Source organism: Chaetura pelagica, unplaced genomic scaffold (genome assembly GCF_000747805.2).
Source record: "Chaetura pelagica isolate M959 unplaced genomic scaffold, ChaPel_1.0 scaffold750, whole genome shotgun sequence".
NCBI classification, from domain to species: Eukaryota; Metazoa; Chordata; class Aves; order Apodiformes; family Apodidae; genus Chaetura; species Chaetura pelagica.
This window is the reverse complement of record NW_009951947.1, coordinates 814,787-839,942: the sequence shown is the minus strand read 5'-3', so window position 1 is coordinate 839,942 and position 25,156 is coordinate 814,787. Positions and strand designations below refer to the sequence as shown.

At 40.8% G+C, this 25,156-nt stretch overlaps 1 protein-coding gene across 1 annotated transcript in view; it reads right to left on the bottom strand.

Moving 5' to 3' along the window:
- Window positions 1–25,156, bottom strand: part of SRPX (sushi-repeat containing protein, X-linked) — a 62,881-nt gene that overhangs the window by 17,130 nt on the left and 20,595 nt on the right. The window contains exon 4 of the mRNA XM_009997418.1: window positions 2,468–2,527. Coding sequence (XP_009995720.1) covers window positions 2,468–2,527 — 60 coding nt within the window. The remainder of the gene's footprint in view (window positions 1–2,467; window positions 2,528–25,156) is intronic.

Sequence of the window (25,156 nt, the reverse complement as noted above, 5' to 3'; positions counted from 1 at the left end):
TGGAATATTAAGCCTGGTTGGGGCTCCACAAGGTCACACAAGCTGTTCCCTGCCTCAAGACAAAATCAGCCATGTTCCTGAAGGCTTTTGGAATAAGAAAAGATACAGGTTTTCCAGGCATCTCTTCTGGAGCTTCACTATCTGTACTGGACTCTGTTCACCTAAGTGAAATTTGAGCTTTTAGGTACCAGGACCTATGTAGTGTTTTTCTGTTTAACAGAAAGTTTGTGCTATTCCTCAGCAATACAAGAGTCTGCATTATCACTCCATAGTAAAGCATTTCAAAGATTCAATCCTGTGTTTGAAATCACTGGGAAGCAGGCAGCAAGTAGAAGTGGCTGAAGCCACAACGTTGCCTCTACAGCTAGGGATACCATTTGATCATTACAGTATTTGAGAACGCACACTAGGAATGTGGATCATCAGAGCAGTGGCACTAGAGCTGTGATGAACACAGGAACTGCTGCATTCGTAAAGCCCTTCCTCATCGCATACAATCTGAGACAACCATGCTAAGTGGCAGAAAAGAAAGCATTTATCTAGAGCACCATTTCCCCAGCCCCTCACTCCTGTTTAAACACCAGACTCAGCCAAGCTTTTTCCTTCACAAGCAGCATGCAAAGTGACCAGCTGTACTGTTGCTTGCTGGTACACCAGCCAACAAAGCTGAGGGTTCACCAGGGAGGAAGGGAGAAAGTCTTTAAAAATGCAGTGGGCACAGAAAGTCTCAGTGAAGTTTCTCTGGAAAGCAGAGAAAGTTGAAAAGCATCCAGATGAAGACAAAAGAGTTTGGTAGAAGGTCAATTCCCGCCTTTTCCAATGAACTGCAATGTTTTGTTTGCAGATGCCAAAGAGCATGAATTTCTGTGCTCGCTTGAATTGTTTACTGAGTACGTATGCAAAGAAAAAAACAATGCTGCTTATGTATTCTAACATCAGTTAAGAAAATCAATTTACTTATTACTGGGAAGCTTTATGCTGAGCAATACCCAAAAACCCAATACCCAAATGCTCAACTGCACATACAAGGAGAAGCAATGAATGTAGCTACTGAGTCCATTTTTCCTTGTCATTCTCCACCCCCTTTGCCCCAATACCAACTTAACTACGTATGCTAATGAAGAGTGAGCCTTTTCTACTCCAATGTTTTATACTCTTAGATTCACATTGTCTGATCTTCAACATTTGGCAGTAGTGCTTCCAAACTCAGGGCAGTATTTAATATCTGTGTGAATGAGTCATTATATTTCACTTATCCTGGTGACATTTTGGCTGACATGAATATAATCAATTTTGGATGAAAATATAAAAGGAATTTATACAGAACAGGCATTTAAACCACTTGCCCACCCTGGCATGAATTGGCATTGATTTATCCTCATGATCATTGAGATTCCTTTTTTTACATGTTTGCAGAGGGTTACATGTTAAAAGGCAAAGAAAAATGAGTTTACCTAAATAAAGCTTTAGAGAAATATTTCTGAACCATGTTTGAAAGTAAATTTCACACTGCAGTATTTTACTAGGAGGAACATCAAGACATTTATAAAAGCAGCAACCACAGCATTTGTGCTTTCCTCTTTGTTAGTCATAAATGTCTGCATTACTTTATGACTTACCTCTTTCAGGGATCATTGATTCTTTGCAGACAATCGATAACATACAAGACACCAATACCCAGTATTTTCAAGTACTCAAAATGATTATCTTACAATTCTAGCATGTCCATAGATTTGTTTACTAAAAAGAAACACAGTTACCATTTAAAACGACAAATTAAATGTGAATCTTCTTTGCTGTCTAGGCTTCCGAGGGAATTTGGCAGAAGAGAGGGGTACTGAGACAGAAGCAGACTTTTCAAGAAAATGGACATAGTAATTGGAATATTTACTATTAGTGGCAACAAAACTTCTCAGTCTTGCTGAACAGTAAAATATTTTAGAACAGGGAAGAAAACCTGAATACGCTTTATAAACGTGCTTGTTCATCCAGCTATATAATCTGTTTTTCTAATGTACACATTTATTCTTGCCATTTCAGGGAGCAGGCTGACCTGAAATGCAAACAATTTTGCAGGGAAAAAAGTAATGAAAATCAAGTTCTCTTTCATGTACTTCTATACATTGCCATCAGGCCCAGGTTATGAGTCAGAGTATCACTGATGGTTTTGTTAGGATGTATGAAGAAGAAAGAGAAATACTTCTTAGATTCTCATTATTTAACAACCTGATCTTCCAAGAGCAAAGGCAGTGCAAAAGTTACTAACTCAGCTGCATAAAAGAATGGTGATCAGTGCTTGGCCTAATTTCCATTGTTAAAAAAAGTGGAAATAAAATCTTGATCTAAAAATCCAAGAGAAAAACATGGAGCTGGATCACCAAGATTTTATAATCCACGAAAAGAAAAAGAATGAAGCTTTCTCTCAGCAATTAGCTGATCCTCTTTAGCATATAAGCAAAGCATTCACCTTTATATCTATTGCGTGCATACACATCTTCATCATCTTCAAGTGGTGAATATCCGGATCCTACAATACAAAATAAAGAAAGAAACTGCAGCAAGAAAGGAAATATAAATTAAGAATAAAAGAAAGATTTGTGAAAAGACATGCAAGATCAGGATGCAATAATCTATGCAATGCCATCAGCATGGGCTTCACTGAAGCTCAGATTCATAGCAGACCCAGTTTATAGTGAATTTGCAAGGGGTGAATTAATTCGAAAATTGAGTGAAATACTGAATGTCTCTCACTGCTCCTACAGCAATGTTGTGCAATACCATGTTGCATATGTCAAGTCACAGCGCCTCTGTTATGCACAGCCCAGCTATCACGAAGGTGATCTACTGAGCAGAGGGAACAGAAGAGGTATAGGTGCAGGGGCACACCAAAGGTTTCACTATAAAGTGGTTCCATAGTGTCAGTCACTGTTAACAGCCATCAGGCCAAATAGCAGAAGTAAAATGTGCATAAATCAAGAACAACTCTCTTTTACAACCTGTATGATCTTCATACCAAGAACAAAACATTGAGAAACATTACCTGTAAACACAAGTTACACTCAAACAAAAACCACAACTCAGTATTAATCCGTCTTCTGGGGCTGTACAAAATCAAGACATAGTATAGTTCTGTACTTTCAAAAAGCTGTGCAACAATTAAAAGCTTAAAATACAGATAGGAAATGTTTTATACAAAACAGAAACCATTTGGAACACCACCATTCAAGTAATTCCTCAATAAAACACAGCAGTCAGCAAGAAAGTCTTCAAAATATCCTTTAGTGACATTTACTTAAAATCAGCAGCTTCAGAACATGAAGTCTGTTCTAAGTTCTAGATGAGTCTTCTCCAAGAAGGGCTCACACAAATCCTTGTGTGCAATAGGCAGGCACTAAGGAGGGCTACAGAAGCTTCTCAAACATGGCATCTCAAATTACAGCTATGGGGATATTTTGTCATCCTTTGGCAAAGTCTGAGATCGTGTTCTGTACAAGTTGCTGCTTAAAGTTAGGCTAAATTAAACAATTCAGGCACCTCAATAAGGTACTAATTTCCTGTGCAAAGCACATACATTTTCTGCAGAAATCAACCCTGAGAGACACAAACGGCTAGGATGCTTTAGCATAAAGATAAAAGATCTATCAAAACGTTTTTCTCCCAAGAATTAGTCAGCATCTGTCAACACATTCTACTTCTTACAAAAAATAAGCTGTCCAGAAACCAGGGAAACTGTATTTCTTACTCGAGAGAAACCCAGCCCGCGTATCAGCAGCTGCTCCACAGGAGAAGCTTTAGTGCATGGGGTCCACCTATAGCACCAGCACCCTCGCAAGGGTTTGGATTGCCTGAAGATGAGACTCTGCATCTCCCATGACCCTCCTCCCCACACTACCAGCCTGCAGCACTCAGCAGCACCTTCTGGGAAACATAGGGAAGTGGCAGATATGTGTGCTTCAGGTCAGACCAAAGCTTTGCACCAACGCAGCAGCTATGTGAAACATTTTAGGCTCCCGCATGTGAAAAAATCTAGAGTTGTGTTCACATGTAACATAAAAGTAGCAAAACCCCACAATTCACCTGGGACCGGTTCCAAAGCTTGATGTTACCACTAGGAATCCTTCCACTAGTTTTAAGAAGGCTCTGAGCTGGCACCTGATTAAGTGTACTTCTGAACAGCTTATCCCCTGAAATGAAGGGCTTTAAATATAGTACAGGCTTCCCATCACGTAGGAACCATATATCTGGGTCTCTTACATTTATTGCTGTGGCTGAATTTTTGATGTCTAAACACCAACATCTAAGAAACTTATACTTTGTTGCACTTCAAGTCTTAACTGTATAACATAAAGAGCAAGCTGTGATCCCTGAGGACTTCATGAAGACCTTGATATGTAAATGAACACCTCTCTAAGCATCAATTATTCTGTCAGAAATCGGGATGCTCTTAGCTAATTACTCAGTTTCAGGGCTATAAAACTGTTACTCGGTGTTATCATCACTCTTAATTGTCCAAATTTTCATGTGTAGTGACTTTAGCATTTAAAATGAGCAAATGTTGACAGTTATGTGAGCTCTTCTATACTCACCTTTCCTTACACAAGAAATGTTTGAAAGTCTTCCAACAAAAATAGGCCTTAAAGAGTTATTCCCTAGTCTTGCCATGAAATGAGGCTCTGCTCATAAAATCTGACATCTCCCATTTTCAGCTCATTTTCTAGTTCAAAATGAGAAGCCAGTCAGGTTTCCTTGTTAACAAGCAATGTTTCATTACTGTTAATAACCACAACAGGCCTGTCTTGGGGAATCACAGGAGAGGCTGTCCTTGTGCTGTCCTGGGAGAGTCTCAGTCCCACTCTTCCACAGTGCCTGGTCACCCAGGATTTTCTCCTGTCTCCACATGTCCTTCCTCACATGTGCATAAAGAACATCTAGTTTCAAGCCCCCTGCCATGGGCAGGGACATGCAGCAGCCCACCAACACAGTTGTCCTACTTTGGCAGACGTCTTCTGACTCACTTGGCTGCCACCAGGCCTGACCTGGTACCTCATTCCCCACTGGTGCCACAAGCGACCCCGAGCAGAGCAGCATTTCATCTTCATTTTCTGAGGCACAAAATTAAGAATTCCTGCTTTCCATGTGCTCAAAATGAGCTACCCAGCCACATAAGGACAAAGCATTGTTCAGCATTCCAAGTGCTAAAATGATCACAGACCAAAAACTAGGTATTCAAGGAAGAATGACAAGGATGACGAGCTACGTAGCAGGTTCCTGTAAAAACTAGCTGTGGATTTTGTTCTGGCAGGTGACAAGCAAAATAATGCTTTCATTTTAAGATTAATCTATTATGAAATTAATCTATGGACACAGACAATTCCGTTTACATTAGGAAAAAATGTTTCTTCACAATATAATCACTGTATTTTTGTAACTGAGGGATGCATAGGAAAGATTTATCTTTACACACCTTTTATTTGAGCATAGTGTTTTAATGAAACTACACACAACCTAGTAGGAAACATGTCTGTCATCAATAGCCTGTGCTGAATGTCTAAATCCAGGGATACAATTGCCAGATAAGGCAGAAGGAGCTATGACAGTAAGCCAGTAAACCCTCTCACAAAGTAAAAATCCTTGTACAAGAAGAATTCTTTATTAAGAGGATTTACTTCTAGTGTTCAAACTGGCAAGCTAATGGGACACTCAATGGCAACACAATAGTTACCCATTCACACAAAACCTAGATCAGAACATTTCAGGATCAGTTTTGCCTGTGTTTTGTGGTTGCCAAATCCACTCCAAGTGTCCTGATGCCTTCAAGACAATTCTCATTCAGCAAAACCCTTAAGTGTCTCCTGAAGTGGTCTCAACCAGCCTCAAGGAGATCCCTTGTTTAACCCTAAACCAACTCAAAGCTGATAACAGACGTTCATGTTCAACATCAAGCATCTGATTAAGGACTCCACTGCTTTAGAACCACAACCCAGACCAATGGAGGCTGCTACTCTCAGCTTCTCATAATGTCTCCATTTTCACACCTAGAGCCCAGCATTTGCTCTCCTTCGTCAGGGACCTTGGTCAGCTGAAAAACAAAGGGATGGAAGCAGAGCATACTGCTACATTCATCAATGAGCATAGATTACAATGACACATTCATATTCACACACAATACAAAATACACACAAAGAGGTGTTGAGCAAAATACTTCCTATATTTCTAGTATCTGATCATTCTCCCGTTTTGCCTGTCTGTTAATAAGTCTGCAAAAGCTTTGATTGCTACATGAGAGCAACAATCAATTTGACAGTGTTTGCTGAGCCAGAGAATGAAGACAAATAAATGCTATCAGGTTGCAGAGGAAGTTTTAAGAAGACTTCTGCTGTTTCTCAAGTTTTGCTCAAAAGCTGACCTTCATAAATACATTACTCCTTTGTGAACTGAAGCTCCTTGAGCAGGTAGAAAGACACTATTCCAGACAACAAGATCCCAAAATTCACCGCACTTGTCAAGCACACCAATTCAGGCCATGGCAGGCAAAACCTTTCTAATGGGTAGGTAACCTCCACAAGAAAATCTTTCAGATATTACATGGCATTATCCTTTCATTGGAAAACAACCCTTCCATCCTGCCTTACTGCCTCAAAGGTCTCCAGAAATGGAAGTGCTATCAATAATTGCTTAGCCATCCTGATGCTACAAACCACAAAAAACTCTGCACCTTCTCCAACATAAAAGCACACATTTTCTTACTGGATCATTTAATTTTGAAAAGCAACAGCAAGGCAAGGTTTAAAATGTAATAATAAGTATTACTATTACTAATAATGAGAAGAATAATAATAGTTATTATTATTCTACAAAGAAACATCAATACCAGTAGAAAACGTAAAGGTTTCTTTTTTAAAAAAAGTTAAAAGGAAAAACAAAGTACCACTAAGTTGTCTTCTGTGATCTCTGACCTTCCTCTGAGCTTATGTAGATATCTGGAATGGAGTATCTCTGGCCAGTTTTGCTGTCTGTCTAACAGACAGCCCCCTATGGGGGGGGCTGGGGTGGTCACAAATCTCTCCGTAGCGTCTGAGCTGGCAGAGTGAAGGTGCGACCTTGAAGACCCAGTAGTTACAAAAACATTCCTCTGTCTTATCAGCTCTAGCTAGAGCACACTGTTGCTAGTTAAAAGAAAGCTTATTGAAGGAAAAAAAAAAAATTCAGTAAAAGGAAAATTGGCTTAATCCTGGCTCAAACTGGGACATATGATTCTATTAATTTACTTAAATAAGTATTTCAGAAAAGATCACTGCATTTCCAATTTTTTTGAACAATGCTGGCAACCCAGACCAATGGAGGCTGCTACTCTCAGCTTCTCATAATGTCTCCATTTTCACACCTAGAGCCCAGCATTTGCTCTCCTTCGTCAGGGACCTTGGTCAGCTGAAAAACAAAGGGATGGAAGCAGAGCATACTGCTACATTCATCAATGAGCATAGATTACAATGACACATTCATATTCACACACAATACAAAATACACACAAAGAGGTGTTGAGCAAAATACTTCCTATATTTCTAGTATCTGATCATTCTCCCGTTTTGCCTGTCTGTTAATAAGTCTGCAAAAGCTTTGATTGCTACATGAGAGCAACAATCAATTTGACAGTGTTTGCTGAGCCAGAGAATGAAGACAAATAAATGCTATCAGGTTGCAGAGGAAGTTTTAAGAAGACTTCTGCTGTTTCTCAAGTTTTGCTCAAAAGCTGACCTTCATAAATACATTACTCCTTTGTGAACTGAAGCTCCTTGAGCAGGTAGAAAGACACTATTCCAGACAACAAGACCCCAAAATTCACCGCACTTGTCAAGCACACCAATTCAGGCCATGGCAGGCAAAACCTTTCTAATGGGTAGGTAACCTCCACAAGAAAATCTTTCAGATATTACATGGCATTATCCTTTCATTGGAAAACAACCCTTCCATCCTGCCTTACTGCCTCAAAGGTCTCCAGAAATGGAAGTGCTATCAATAATTGCTTAGCCATCCTGATGCTACAAACCACAAAAAACTCTGCACCTTCTCCAACATAAAACCACACATTTTCTTACTGGATCATTTAATTTTGAAAAGCAACAGCAAGGCAAGGTTTAAAATGTAATAATAAGTATTACTATTACTAATAATGAGAAGAATAATAATAGTTATTATTATTCTACAAAGAAACATCAATACCAGTAGAAAACGTAAAGGTTTCTTTTTTAAAAAAAGTTAAAAGGAAAAACAAAGTACCACTAAGTTGTCTTCTGTGATCTCTGACCTTCCTCTGAGCTTATGTAGATATCTGGAATGGAGTATCTCTGGCCAGTTTTGCTGTCTGTCTAACAGACAGCCCCCTATGGGGGGGGCTGGGGTGGTCACAAATCTCTCTGTAGCGTCTGAGCTGGCAGAGTGAAGGTGCGACCTTGAAGACCCAGTAGTTACAAAAACATTCCTCTGTCTTATCAGCTCTAGCTAGAGCACACTGTTGCTAGTTAAAAGAAAGCTTATTGAAGGAAAAAAAAAAAATTCAGTAAAAGGAAAATTGGCTTAATCCTGGCTCAAACTGGGACATATGATTCTATTAATTTACTTAAATAAGTATTTCAGAAAAGATCACTGCATTTCCAATTTTTTTGAACAATGCTGGGAAATGGAGAACAAAAAAACCCCCAAACAACCCTAAAAATACAGGGATAGTTTCCAATTTCTTCTACATGGTGAATTTCACAGAATAATCAAAAGGAAAACAAAGTGGGGAAAAGACAAACAGACAAACCAAAAGACAGTTGTAATGCCTGTGCGGTGCACATGGGTAAATAACATGAGTCAAATGAGCTTAGATGGCATCTTTTCTGGCCTGCAGACACTGGCTACTCTTGATATGGGGAAGAAAGGAAAGGCTCATTCCACATGTGATCTGTCCTTCAAAACAGAGGAGATTGCTTGAGAATTCCTTCTATATTCATACAGCTGATTATTTTAAGCACGTGTAAGAAGAGAATAACTAGTTTCCACCAAAAGTCTGCAACATCTAGATTTAGTTCATCCAGTGTTATGCCTCAGAGTTTTATATTCCACAGTACCTGAAGCCATAACAAATATATGAATTTTTAAACTTTGGCTTATGTGCAGCAGACTGTAGGTAGAGCTTCTTGCAGTATGGCAAAGCTAGGTCACGCTAAGACTGCGGAAGTCTGGAAGATGTACATGAGGGGGCAGAAAAGGCACCAAAAATAGTCACAACCTTCACATTAGAGGACTTTATTTTGTGTGTAAAAATACTTGCACTGACTTTATGACGGCAGTAAAAATGAAAATCTAGGTTTTTCATCTCACTCTTTACTGGTTGAACATTATGCCCCAGATCTGCAAAGGTCATGCTTAAATGCCATTGGCTTGGCTGGATTTCAGTATTTGTGTAAAACCTGCCTACACACTCAGGTGTTTTGTTGCATCTGATTTGCAAGGCTTAAAAAAATACAAAATTTACTTTGTTACATAAATCAAAGCAGAACAGCAGAGGAAGAGTCAGCAAAATCAATTAATAAATAGCCAGAGATACTGACTTGCCTTGCACTTTCCTACAGATGGTTTGATACGGAAATACAACTGTTTATTAATAAACATGTTTAAATTTAGATAATCTACTGGCAATTGCTTATAATGAGGCAGTGTTCAACATGAATAGTAAGTCGAAATATATCATCTGTCTTCTCTCCTCAAAGGATGTTCCCACAGCCACAAAACTTCTCAGTCTCCTGTTTGACTCAATCAGTATTCCTACCTGTCTTTGCAATGCACAGTAAAGTGAGTTACAGCACAGAAACTCAACAATTCAGCAAGTTGTGCTGAACTGAGAAGCAGAGTATATCAAGACAGTCATGCATGATCCTGAATCCAAACCAAACAACTCACTCACCCAGACCAAGTTAATAATCCTATGTCCAGTTTAGTATCCCTTCCAGACATGTTAAGAAATTTCCCTGCTTGTATTTATAGAAGGACACGTGGATAGCACAGACTTCAGCTTCCATGCACACCCATAAGCTCTGTGTCACTGTTGTGCTTCTATTCCTTGGAGGTGTAAGGTCTTTCAGGCACAGAAAACAATCCAATACCCAGAAGATCCCCTCAGGGCTATACACATTAATTCACTGTGTCTCAGTATTGATTAAGATGCAAACACCATGTTTTAAAGCACAGGTTTTAACTTGCTTCAGAGGAGATGCCTCAAACAAGATTCCATCAAAGAAGCGTTCTTTCAAAGTCATCATAATCAAAACACAACTGAAAAGCAGAACAGAAAGCTTCAGAACTAGTAAGTTCAAAAGAGGTCAGAGATAGTTTGCATGCCAGCAGTAGCTTAGGCTTTGTGAAATAAAACCATCCAATTATACAAAAATCACCAATCTGATTAGGAAAATGCAAACACAGGTTCTATTCCCAAAAGATAATCACATATCCAGAAGTTGGTAGCCATGCCCATGCAGCTACCCTCACAAAACTCAGTGGCAGAATGGAAACTGCATGGACACAGAAGTTACTGTTAGTCCAGAAAATCTCTGTAAAGAACAATACAGCTCTGCTTCCTTTTATGCACATGTAGGTAGACACAGCAAATCCAAAGCAAAACATCTTCCACCACAGATTTTGGTTTAGTCTTTCCTGCTCCAGACTAGCAATAAAAGTGCAAGTTGTTCAAGTGGCTCTGTGCCCACCCAGGCAGAAGTCCTGTAACACAGCAGCAGACAAGGGAAAAGCTGGCAGACTTAATGAGAGGCTACAAACACCTTTGCCAACATACACATATAGTCCAGGAACCTTAGTGTGGCCAAAGGCTGCTCCCAGGTATCTTGCTCTTTGCTTTTACTGCAACGGTGCATGTAGTGTTGGATGAGCAGTGTACTCAAATACAGCTTGCAGCATACATGCATGAAACGATCAAAGACCTTGGGTAATTGTTTCTTAAATACTATTCACTTGAAGCTGTAAAAAGGCCAACAACCTTCATGAAAATTGTGTCTTTTATTCAGTGAAAACAAATGAGACATGTCCATTTTCCCAATTCTGGTTAGCTCTGAATTGCTGTTGTGACGAGACGTTTTGAGGGATTCAGCTGGAAGTGAGGATTTCAACAAATCTTGCTTAAAATTCAATTTCAGAGTTGTAAAATATACAAACATATATACGATGGTTTTCATCAGAAAATTCATTTAAAGCAAATCTAGAGAAAAAGGTGAGAAATGCTATTGAAATAAAGTGTTGATTCCTGGGGGGAAGGCAGCTCAACAGGTTAATTAAGATATACTTGGGACCTAACATTGGTACATCTTCAAGAGAAGTATCAGCCATCTTCTGTGCTGTACCTTATTTCACACAGGCCATGTTCCCTGGATTGCTGCAGAGTACAACCCCCAAGGCACCACAATGATTCATCAAGTAGATGGGCTATGGGGATCAAGAGGGGTGCTTGGATTCAAGAGAAGAATCTGAACATTACACACATGAACGTGCTCTCATGAAATACTGATTTTCAGCATGACCAGTGAGGATATTTTTTTTCTATGCCCTCATTGCCAAATTGAGTGTCTAAGTAACTAGGTATGGAGAAAGACAACGTTTGTTTTCATTATTTTTTAATTTGGCAAGTGAAGGCCCAAGAGCATCTGCTCTCCTTTTTAAAAGTGCTCCATCTGATAAGGATCTTGCAAACAAACTGGAATCCAGCCAAACAAAATTTAAAAAAAACCCAACAAACCCAAAAGACAGACAAACAAAAGAAATCCTTGAATAATTGGAATGGCAGTGCATTGTGCCAGAAGACCAATAGGGAGGTTGGAGAAAAACGTTTCCTTTGTTCAGGCCATGAGGTATTCCAAGTTTGATTTTTGCTTATGGAAATCTTCAATAAATAATGTAAAAAAACTTGATGGCAGCATCTCTCTTAATGATTAGGAACAGTCACAGAATCACAGACTTCATGAAAAAGGATGAAAAACATCATAAACACTAAAATGCATATCAATTCAGCAGAACAATTCGTACATTCTTTAATCAATAGGTTTAAGGAGGGTAAGCACACTGCATTACATCTACAGAAAACCCACGGCTATCACAGCTTCACACTGCATAATATGCTATTCTGAGCACATACATGGTCTGAGCTAGGGATTAAGCATATGAGGAAAGCAAAACATTCATTATTTACGGCAGCTATGGGGTTGTGCATGGAAAATACAGACAGTTCTGCAAAGGCTGTCCAGATGTTGCCTGTGGCCTGGATGTCTGTAAATGCTTCTAGTTCCTTTGCTGCTCTCACTCATCTACAGCTAACCCCAGGCTCTGTCCCATCCTGGCAGACACCAGCTCATCTCACATATTCACAGCTTTGTCACCACTCAAATGGCCTACAATAGCCCTACCTACTTAAGCATGAAGTTCCAGGCAATTAAGGAAATTCAAGCTCTTTTATAACCCTGCCCTCCACCATCTCCACTTGTCCTCTGTTTTCTAGGCTAGCTTCTCACTGCTGACATACATTCGGCCCTTTCCTCCACAGTGGTTTAGCAGCTCTAGCTGAGAATTGCCCACCTGTAACCTGCTAGCAACCCCTCCTCTTCTGCCAGGACTTTGGAGACTCTGTGACCCTCAATAGATCTATGTGATGATTGCCCAGAGACACTCTATTTCCAAAGCTGCTTTGCTGATGGACCTTTGACCCTTGAAAGCTTTCACCTCACTGAAAGAAACAGTTCTGTTGACAGCATGGTTCAGCTGTGCATACCTGTATTCATCAGTTTCCTAAAAGCTGGGATGGCTGGTGCCCTCCAGGAAGCACGTTAACTGTCCACCAGCGGTAACTAAAAAGAGGTAGACCTACTACTAACAGGTTAATTAAGTAAAGAACATTTAAGCTGAAAGTGTCCTTAATTACAAGTTCCAGTGGACTTTTGAGATAACTTTCCAAAGGAAGAGACTGAAAACTAATCCTGATCTATTTTGAATTGGTGACAGATGGAATAACTTTGTTGTTTGTTTGGTTTTTTTAATGCTGACAGTGGAAACTGGGCCATCTCAGTATCTAACTTTTAATACTACAGCACCAGATACACCGTTTTCCACTTTTCATCCCCGAGTCACACATTATTTTTGAAGCTTTGACATTTAAGAAGTAATTTTCAGATTTTACAAGAGGACTAAAAGAAAGGCTTCCCAGGAGAAAAAAATCTCAGCTTTAAGTATGAGACACTACACCAACACTTGAAAACTTACATCAGGAGCTGCCTGTGATCCATAGGAAACTCTCCCACAAGTTTCTAGAAAACAGATGGGGAGCAGAAAAATGTTAAGTTACTGTCTGTGATCTCCTCTTGCTTTTTAAAAAAGCGGAGTTACACAGTGTCAGAAGCAAGACAGAACTACTATAAACCCTATGCTGGCAGCAAGCTCTCTTGAGGACTCCTCCCCTGAAGACTTCTCCCCTGCACTACTTTTCTTTACCTTCTCTGCTTGAGTCACTGCTAAACAAAAAATACATATCTTTTATTGTGGCTCATTACCCTCAGCTGGTTCAAGTAGGACTTCTCCCCAAGTTAGCTTCAACTTGTTAGCTTGCTTTTTCTCACTAGTTATCTTCTTAGGAATAAATATGACTGCAGTCCAGGAGAAGTCTGTCACAATATACTTTAGGTCTCACTTCCACGTGCTGCTTCCTTTCAGAGAAACTACATGCACAAATATTTGTTTACAAAGTCCCTGCTCTAGAAAATTTGTTGTTTTATCCACGATACCAGCAAACAACCTGCAAACAGCCAAAAGCATTAAAGGCTTTTGGTGTTAATACAGAAGGCCCTTCTTGGAAGAAAAACAGAGACTTTTAAGGACTCCAGGACTACGCATGCTTTACCAGTGTTTTGCAAGGGTAGCATGAAGGAGAAAAAGGAGGCATCACTCTAAGGCACAAGAGCAGAAGGAACAACTCAGAGCCACACAGCAGTCAGCAGGTAAAAAAATGCAGACAGATGACAGAAAAACTTAAAATTTAGTAGCAAACAAATCAATTAAAGGAAAAAGTAAACAACTGCTGTCAAGATGGAGGAGGTAGGAATTTGTTTCTGAAGAACAGATATTAAAAACAACCTCAAAGCGAAAAGTATCTGATGTGGAGTTCACAGCCAAAATCACAAAAGTTGTGTACACCAACTGATGAGAACTAGCTTGATCATTTTGTTTAAAATAATGTTAAACGTATCCTAAGGCAAATTCAAAAGTACTTTGCTAATGCCTGCTTAAAATAATGCTGATTGGACATTTAAGATACTCCCTCCAAACCCTTGCTCATTTTTCATCAATATTCATGTCAGTGGCAAGTGCCAATCAGAAAGATATTCTCCAAGTTCTCACTTCCACTGAAAACAAGATAAACAAGTTTCCTTCTGAAAGAGTGGTTATCAAGATAATTTGTAAGGATATTGGCTTAAGATTCCCCAGTTTCACTTCAGATACATGCATATCACAAAAGTCACAGGAGTATTTACCAAAAAATATACACTGTATTGATGACTTTTAATACAACAGATTTTGATCATCTGGTGATTCTTATAAATTGTATCTGCTGAAATTATATGATTCATGAAAGCCACTAGCTTTACATTAAAATATAGATACATATAGCACCAAACTTCCAATGTCCCACACCAGAAAGTAAACAAAAATAAATCAACATAAAATCATATTTTGTCAGTCTTTGGAACACTAAACTGTAAAAATAACCCTGGAAATACCAATATAACATAAAGCCCAAAGCACCAAAGCCATGTTTCCAGAATTACACCCTGTTCCTCAGGAGAAAGAAAAGGGCCATGAAAATCCACTGCCACTACCAGAAAGCAGAGGTGTCTGGACCACCTCAAGTGGGACCCTAAAGGAAACCTTTTTGGAGAGAAGAGGAATGTGTATGTGGACAACCTGCAGGTTTTTCAAAAGGTATGAGACAGAATGGAAACTTAATTTTCCTAGCTCTCACAGTAAATGCTGAGGGTTTCTTCTTCTCCATTGGGAATCCAGTCCCAGCTTCAGCACAGACCCCGCATCACTCAGCCAGGTAATGAGCAACCTGGGGGAGCAAAAATCAGAAGCACATCCTTGGCTCACAGTCTCCTCCTCCCACTTACACCACACCATTACCACATACCCAGCAACCCCTCTTCCTTCTCCCCATCCCTCCCATTCTGGAAAGCCAAAAGCAAATACAGTGAGGCTGTGATCAGCATCATGACCTCCAGCAAGAAGGATGATGCCTTATCTCCTGCAGCTCCTGAAAACACCACCTTACAGCTGCCATGCCACCCACAGGCGCCAGTCTAGTCCTAGCCTTCCGGCATCAGGACAGAGTTTTCTGGGAAACAGCATGGATAAGAAGGAGAATACAAAGTAATTCTGTTACCTTAGGATGGCTGTGCTCAGGATCCCTTTCATTAAGGGGGGGCTGGTGTCTAGCACTGATGAACAACATCTGGCAGAACTGACTGGTCCAGCTAGCAAGATGGTAGACAGCTTCAAATTACCAGGGTCAAGGGTCCCTTCATGTAATTAGGATACAATCCTTAAATAGCCAGTTCTATGAATTTTAGTTGTCGACAAAGTCAGTTTAAAACTGAAAAATTGCTCAAGTTTCATAAATGTCCTGGTGGTACCAAGATGCTCTCAGAAGGCACAAGCCAAACTCATAGCAGAACAGACATTTTTAAATAACAGATTTACAGGTTCACTTTCTTTCTTGTCACATCAAGTTTCTTCCAAGTGTCTAAATACGGTGTTCAAAGAAACTGGGGACAAAGAGCAAAGATCAGTTGTTTTGTCTCTCAAAGACAGGATAGAGAAGCCATCATACTTCTGTTTCCTCCTCACAGAACCATCAAAGTCTGAAAAACTGAATTGTGAGTGTCTTTGTCATACAGACCGGAGATATGGATTTAAAAGAGGAGGATGTCAAACATTGGGAAAGAAAAAAACAGTAATCCACACAAAAAGTACTAAGCTAGTCAGAATTCTCACAGAAAAATGAAACCATTTTCTAAATCATTACTAAGCCTTAATGCACTGTAAATAATGTGGAATTTAACCCAAATTCCATCTGGAGGTCAAACATGTGAGACTTATCACTCCTGGTAATGCTCACACCAGGTCCAAACCTGCCACCCCCTCAGCCATCTGGGCCTTGGCCTCAGAGCCACCCTCTCCCTACAGTGGGAGCACTGTCCCCACCCCAGCTCTACTCCCTGCCTCTGGGCATAGTGGGATGGGGTTGCTTGGGGAGGTCCCTGTCCCACTGCCAGCCCTCATGCTGCCAAGACACCCCTAACTTTGAAGTATTCTATGTAGAAATGGTAAATTTGAAATTCCTCCCCTATTTTGTTTAAACAATTGAAAAGTATTGACTCCACAGTCTTCTATGCCTCTCTACAAAATATGGTGTTTCTCAGGAATAAAAAAAAACCTACTATACCAGCTGGGGAGCCTGAATAGCTCTGGGAAAAGCCTTAATGAATTAAGCCAAACAGACCAAAAAAAAATCCAGTGCACAGCTTCCTTGATTTAGTGCTCTGGCCTTCTTTTTGTGAATCCAACCCCACGTTATTAAAAATGGCGAAAGGTTTCACATGGATTTCCATTGCAGACACACCACATAATAACCAACAGGGGTCCATCCACTTGCCTCACTACAAATGTGCTTTTGAGTTTTGTTGATTTCTTTTTATGATTTAAAATTTCCCTTCTCTCGTATGACATTTTACTATGATATGCAAAATAAGAAACATATCGTACAATCAGTTTCCACAGCTAAAGAAAATCAGCAATGCTCCCCCTCTGTTTATCACAGCCCTGTACTGGCCTTTTTACACCAAAGAAAACAGGATGCTATGCTTAGCATTAACTGGAAGCAGAAGGCAAGTGGTTACACTGGCTGTACATGGCAACTACCCAGTCATTTGCCTCTCATAGCTCTGACTCTGCAGCAGACAGGCTTTGGCATTTCTTATTTGTAAAGGCACAAGCTCAACAGCAGCCTGAGAGAAGTCAACATTTGCCAGTAAGAAATCAGGCCAAGGGCAACCTCCAAAAAGATCTGGCAATAAGCCTCCTGGTTCCAACTCCCTCATCCAACCCACTCCGAGAACAGAAATAATTTTCTCAGAAAAAGCAGATAATTATTACAGATAATTTCAGCCATCTCTCAGCAACCTACCACCTCAGCAAGAAGCCCTTAGCAGAATCAGTCCATCAGCCAGCTCCCCAATGCAAAGCTTGCTCCAGCCTTCAGAAATGTTCAGGAGCTTGTTATGGGGCTGGAGCACTCTCATGGCAGGCAGCTGAGAAGTAATGCATAAAAGACATGCAATCCTCGTGGAGCCTGCCAAGCCTTTCTCCTCCTCTCCTCACACACACACACATGCACTCTCATGCATGAGCAGGGATTCCTCACAGCTCCTTCCACAGTGGAAACTAAAAGTGACTAGAAATTAAATAGGATGGTTTTAACAGAACTGTTTAAGCAAACATAATAATACAAAACATAAGCTACTGCAATCATCTCACACAAGGGCTTGGGAGGTGGGCTATGAGAAGAGCCTGCAGTTTGCTAAGCAGTACTTCAGTTAAGTTAAGTACTTCAGTTAAGTCAAGGCACATTTACAGTTACGCTTATCTCCTGTTTCTCTCAGACACATAATTCCTACCTAAGCATGGTGTCAAGCGCCAGTGAGAAACTCAAAGTGTGGTTCCTGGTACCTACTGAAATGGAAACACAGCTGGAAGCTGTAACTGAAGATGTAATGACGGTAATGGAGAGACAATCCAGAAGAGCACACAGGTATGTCCAGTACCACAACCAGTTAGGGGTCACCCTTCTTCAGTTTTACAGAGACCCAAGAGCAACCTGTAGCAGTTCCATAACTAAACACAGCCACACGGCTTTCCTTAATATGATGAACCTTACATGCAATAGCAATAATAGTACTTGTTCCTTCTATGAATGTTTTCAGTCAAAGCTCTCCAGACAAACCATTTTACAAAGGGGATGCAGACACAGCCTAATCAGCTGCCTTAACATCAAGGAAAGAAATGAGCAATACAAAGTCAAAGCAAACTACTTGTCAGATGTCTGCACGAAAGACACCTAAAACAAGTTATTCCTTTTTTTCCTTACTACAGTAATAAGAAAGATCTTTTCAGTATCAAGTAGCCTTCTGGGGCACCCATATCCATTCCTTTCCCAGAAAAGTAAAGTATGAGAAAGACCTTCTTATTATTTGTTGGGTTATGGCTTTGTTTTTTCTTTTCTTAATCTAAACATTTCACTGCCACTGTAACTCAATGCCAGGCATATTGTTTCTGGTATCTGCCTCTGGGCAGCTTAGAAGAGTGAATGCCTGTGACCTAACATGTTTTTCAATTTCAAGAATAGCTGGATAGGGGCATGTTAATATTGGCCTGTTTTACTTATGAGTTACACAGCATTAAGTAGAGAGCCACAATTGATGGACTCAAGAAGGGCAGAATCAAATCAAGTAATTATTTTTAAGAGCACTGCCCAAAAGTTGAAAACTCTAAAGAAAACTAGCACTGGCTCTTAACTCTGAGACAATAGTTGGAAGCAGAATCTCCCCCCATCTGGCCAGTAAGTGTCAGGAAGTCTGAAAAAAGACCTCTGAGGGACACCAGGATGGATCACAGGCCCTAGAAGGTTAAAACTTTGATGGCACAGCCTAAAAGAAGACAGATTTTGCTAAGTGACTCATGTTGCCAGCCCACACTGGTTAAATGTAGGCTTTGGGTAAACCATGCAGCATGACAAGGCACTGCTGGAGATGCCTGTATACATGACTAGTTTCAAACTCCAATACTATTCTTAGTGGACATATGCATGACATGTCTAAATCCAGTACCCTAAACTGCAATGGCATTTCCTGAAAAGAACAAAAAGAGGGCGAGAAGTAGGAAAGAATAAAATCAGATGTCTTCAATCATATGGCTCACGTTGTAAGCAAACCTATCTATTCAGAGTTCTGATAAATTTAAAATTTTATACAGCTGGAAAAAAAAAAAAAAAAAAAAAAGGGTTTCTTTCTGTAAGAACACCACAGTAATTTCAGAATCTTCAAAACAAACTTTCCTTATAACACAAACTTTTAAGTCATCCAAATTACATACATGGACACTGCAAGATCGGGTGCAAAAGAGAGCAGTAACATAAAATGTATTGGTTTATGTTTTCCTGCAAAACTGTGGAAGCTTCATCTCTGCCTCCCCAAAGGACACAGCTGCATATCACAATTCCAAGACTATAGAAAACAAAGACATATATACACACATATAGATATCACCTGTTTTAAAAAAAAAAAACAACAACAATCAAGAATCTTTATGATATACATCTTGCATGTTTCAGTTGGGGGTTTTTGCTCCCTTCCAGAAAACAGCTCAGAATGATTTGCTAGCGTCTCACAAGAGCAATCCAGAACATGCATAATTTCAAGCATTCTCCTTTCTTTTTAAGCTCTATGCACTGAGCAAAACTTGGTTTCTCACATCAGCTAACCTAAACCCCACTGATGCCCTCTGTTAAAAGACACATTTTCATCAAGTATGCAAAAAGTGTGACTCTATACAAATTGTATCTGCTTAAACAGCAAAAACCTTTGCCAAAAATGCCCGAGTGCCCCCAGCCTGAGTTGCACAGGCTGGCAGAGGCTCAGTGCTTCAACACAGCTGGGGGTGTTTCCCTCTCCCAGCCTGTAATTTGCCCTGCACACTGCCAGGAAGAGAGATCAGCCCTCCCAGTAACTGAGATAGCAGCTGAAACCAAGGCATTAAAGACCCACAGAAACCCAGCTCAAAGAAACAGCCCCATCCAAAGCAATAAACCGGGTCCAACCCTTGGTGCTTATCATAGCAGGACTTGGGTTGGAAGGGACCTTAAAGATCATCCAGTTTCAAAACCCCTGCATGGGCAGGGACATCTCCCACTAGATCAGGTTGCTCAAAGCTCCATCCAACCTGGCCCTGAATACTTCCAGGGACGGGGCATCCACAACTTCCCTGGGCAACCTGTTCCAGTGTCTAACCATCCTCACAGGAAATAATTTCTTCCTAATATCCAATCTAAACCTACCCTCTTGCAGCCTAAAGCCATTCCCCCTCATCCTATTGCTACACGCCCTTACAAAAACACCCAACCCAGCCTTCAGGTACTTAAAGCCTGCTCTATATCTCCCCAGAGCCTTCTTTTTTTCAGGTTGAACAACCCCAACTGTCTCATACTGTCTTCATAACAGAGGTGCTCCAGCCCTCTGACCATCTTCATGACCTGCTCCAAGAGCTCCATGTCCTTTCTATGCTGGGGACTACAGAACTGGACACAGTACTCCAGGTGGGATCTCACGAGAGCAGACTAGAGGGGGAGAATCACTTTTGATGGCCACGATTCTTTTGATATAGCCCAGGACACAACTGATCTTAGAGGTTCTTCCCAACCATGAAAATTCTGTGACTCCGTGATTTCCCATCAAATAGCATAAGAGGGTAAGGGAAGACATCCTAGATACATTTATTCGAGCCACGCCCTGATTTGGTCTTCTCTGCAGGCTTCCCTCTTCCTGGAGCTTTTGGCAACTCACGCGAACACAAGAAGCCACCATGTTACACCCAGCGAGTTGGGGATGCTCAAGCAGGACAAGGCAAGAAAGCTGAGCAGCCTGTCTCAAAGTCAAGAGCTTAATTAAAAAAAACAAGCGGAAAGTAGAAGGGAGTTGAAAACTCCTGCCCGGGTGAGAGAAGAGGGGACGTTTCCAGCAACGCAAAACAGAGTCGTTTTGGGAGAAAGCCACTTTGGAAATGTCTCCGCTACTGCAGACATGCCTAGGGAACTCCAGCCAAGGCCCAGATCTGGGCCCAACAGCGTTAGCACCTGAACAAACAGGGATAGAGGTGAGGAATACTGCCCAAGGTCTTGCACGCCAGGAACCAGGCAGTAGGGATGGGTAGGAGGAAGCCCAGGACAGCAGAGGAGAGAAAAAGGAGTCCATGCTTATGGGCAAAACCAGGCCACAGTTGTTTAATGTTTCCAGGAGGGAAAGCACAACTCCCAAAAGCCATCAAAAAAAGGGATGCTGTTGAAAAGGCTAAATGCTAGAGGAGAAGGCCCAAAAATAGCACTAAAAATAAGAATCAGGAGCTGGTGATGAAGGCCAGCCAGCAACACCAGGGAACTGAAGCACAGCCTGTCCAGTAACTTCTGTTTAGGAAATCAGAAAAAAATCACAAGCAACAATCTGTCCTCAACAAAGCATAAAAGCTTCATTTTAGCAGCAGTCCAGCACCAAGGCATTTTGACAGACCCACTCCGGCATAGTGGGCCGGAGTCTGGTAGTGGGCTCTTAACTTGCTCCTGTGCTAACATCATTCTTCCTTCTTCACAGAACTGAAGAGGGTGATGTAATTTTAGACATTTCTCTGATGAAAAATCTCTGTAGCTGCCAAGAAACACTAGTTAGAGATAATGGTTGGTGGGGGAAGAACTTCTTAACATCCTAAGGTCGCACTTGACAGAGTTTTACTCTCCACATAGCTACTCCTGCCACGTGTCTGTGCATTACAAACACAGCAAAGACATCATTCTTCAAGCACAAAAAAAAAACTTGTCAAGCTTGTTCAGGTAAACCAAAGGAAAATATTGGCAAAGCTGAGCTTCCCATATTTATTAACTTGGGGAAATTTAATTTATTTCCATGGGTCTCTCAAGAAATAGAAAAATGCTTTCTCTTGTTATGTAAAGTTATGCCAAATGACAAGCTGAAGTGGTTTCAAAGTCTGGCAGAGCTCTCAAGTGGCTATTTCAAGTTACAGGAAAGATCGGAATTGTTAAAACCCATCATTTGGAGCCACTTTCAAGGTACTGCAGCATAAATTTTCAGTTTGAACAGCCTTAAAATTGCTTCTTTAAAAACAATCAATAGTTAGAAACAGTGGTAGAGAACTGCCAGCCATCCAGGAATGTCCTATATGCTGAGCTGTTCGTTTACCACACTAAAAAATATAAGTAAATGCCTCATTAAACAGATGATCACCAGCACAGTGTAGTCTTTAACACAGGACATAACTTGAAACAGTGAATAAATAAATCCAAAACAAACACAGCTATTTCAGAAGCAGAAAAATTAGCCAAGGGGAATATGTAATGTGTTACCCCAGCTGGGGAAAAACATTTATACTTTCAGAAGTTTCACAGAAGTACATAAAGACATAAGAAGACATAAAGATTGATAACATTACATTACAGTCTGTATTACAATACAGTATACATCACAATTTCATGAAGTATTAGATTACTGGTATGCTTTTTTGGACTAAAAACTAATAGTGTGATTGGGGTGGAGGTAAGGAGAAATGAGAGTGTTGGAGTTTGCCTCTTCATTTCCCTCCCCTCCCAACAATCACACTAGAGGCTGAGGACCATACCTTGGAAAAAGTGTCACCCAATGAAGATGGTCCTGGGACCCTTACACTACCTAATTTCAAGTACAGCAGCACAGTACAGGCCTCAAGAGTTAAAACCATTGCATAGGTACCTAAAAATTTAAGAACGTTTTTATATACCTTTTAAGATACCAGAGAACCTAGTTAGTGCCTCACCAATTCTTTAAATGCCCCCTCTGAAGTGGCCCGCCTGCAGTAACTGAATATGAAGAAATTCTAACACGGAGCCAAAAAAACGCAAGAACACAGGATTCACCATCTGTGTCTTTACAGCACATCCAGGCAAACGGTGCTCCTCACACAGTCTCTGGCCTTCAGTCACTTATGGTTCATCAACAGTCCAGGCTGCAGCCCATGCCCATCTCCAAACGCCACTACCCACGTTTATCAGTACGCAGCGGTACCTCAGTAGCAGACTTTTCACACAGGCATCTCCAACATGAAAAAGTAAGAAATAGCAAGTATGTCTATGCAACTTGCCTAAGCTTATGTATCAAGTATGTAAGAAGTCTGATTTTTCAAGCCAGTTGTTGATACAATTTGGTTGTATCAACCGAATGTTGATACAACATCATGCCAAATATTGTTCCCTACCCCCTTCACCAGCGGTAAATTTGACCCAGTTGATATCCATCCCATTCATATCTCTACAGTGAGGAAAACTGAAAAGTATTTCAGTAACATTCATTTACAACTACTGGTTTCAAATATCTGAGAGATGAGGAGACTACAGTACAATACACCCCAATACCAACATCTCCAAATTGTTTTTAGAAACAGTGTTTTTGATTACCCAAGTTATAAACTCATTCCTACTGTCCACAGACAGGAACCTCACCAGTACTGATAGCAATCTCAATTGCAAGTTTTTATAAACAGTACATTTATACACTCTAGAATGTTCCAGAAGCCTGTATCACGTCTGCTAGCACTTAATACTGCATTAGACCAACAATAAAAGGGCATCAGCAGCTTGCAGACATGCAGAATAACTGCTACAAATTGTTGTACTACACCTCCTATATCATCTCCAATGCCTGCCTGGACAGAACTATTCATGCCATTCTATACAGTTAGCACGTATAATCTGTATTCAAGAGGGCCATATACACATGCATCCTATGCAGTTTTAAGAAGTCTATTTTAGTTTATTTAATGGCATTCTGTGCCCAATGTGCAGTTAGAAACTAACACAGTACCACTAAAGAAAATACCTATTTACTGTTTAACTAGATTTTATACCAAGAATAAAGACTTGGAATAATATTACATTTCTCTATTTAAAACAAACAAACAAACAAATCCCTAAATAAACGGAACCCTAACTTCATATTAGGGTTTGCAAATACAGCTGCAGATGATTAAAGCTCTTTGGAGTCTTTGACATGAAGCGTAAGAGGAAAATTGGACTTTCAAATGAGTGAAAGCTGAAACAAGCAGGCTATTGTGCAGCCAACTTGAAGATTACACGTCAAAACTGGATTTTAGAGACTGGAGAAGGCCATTTGGCCTTTTAGGTAGAAAGAGAAGAACAGGATATTAGCATCCTCTGCAAACTAATTGAAGACTAACACTCACATGAACCACAAAGTAAAGCATTCAGTCATCTTCCTAAGAAAATAAAGAGAGTTTGGCAGTACAATAATCCTCAGAGAAATGCCAGGAAAGAAACTTATGTTGTCTTTGTTGATTTAGCAACTGATGTGTCCAATACCTTAGTGTTTTGTAAAGAAAGAACATAACTGTGTGCTCCAGCACCTTTTGTGTTGGAAAGAAGCCACCTGAGGCACGCCAACAAAAAATGAGAAAACCTAACTTCAACTCAGAAATACTATCATTATGCCATTTTATGCCCCTCCGTGGGCAGAACTATGGCTCAAGCAGGGACAGCTCCCAGATACAAAAAACCAGGCATCATCAACAAACAGGTACGAGACACCTTCCTCACCCGCTGACTGCCCCGCCTCAGCAGCAGCCCCCGGCAACACACCCGGCTGGAAGCAGTACCTGCTTACTTCGAAGGTTCTCTTCTGACCACACGTTTTCACTGGCTACACCTGTCAAACCACCACCGCATGCCAGTTCGCACTTAACTCGCCGTGTCTCGCACCAGGTCAGTGAAGTTTAATCTGACCAGAGGCAGCTGCTTTAAAAGAATGGGCAGCCCTACACGTCGATGTCGTGGAATAGGCCTAAATTTGAGCTTATTCCAACTTTTGCTAAAGCAAATGCAAGTAACTGTACGTGAAATAAGCACACGCTTCATTTTTTAATTACTAGAAGCACATCAACAAAGCCAGAGGTACTAATTCCTCACACGGAAAACTCGAGACCAGCTCTCTGCAAGTGCAGCCACACACAGGGGAAACAAAATACTGGTGGCCAGAGGCTTTTAAGAGCCGAGGTCTCGCAGCCCGGGCTGCTCAGTCAGACCCAGCCTGGCCCGCTCCTTACAACTAAGGACACCACACAGAGTACCGGCCCGAACCGACCCGGAGCGAGCGCGTTCCCCTCAGCGCCCCTTTGCAAAGGAAAAGGGCACCGAGACCCCAGCGCGACGCCCGACGTGGAAACCCGAGGGGCGACCGACCCA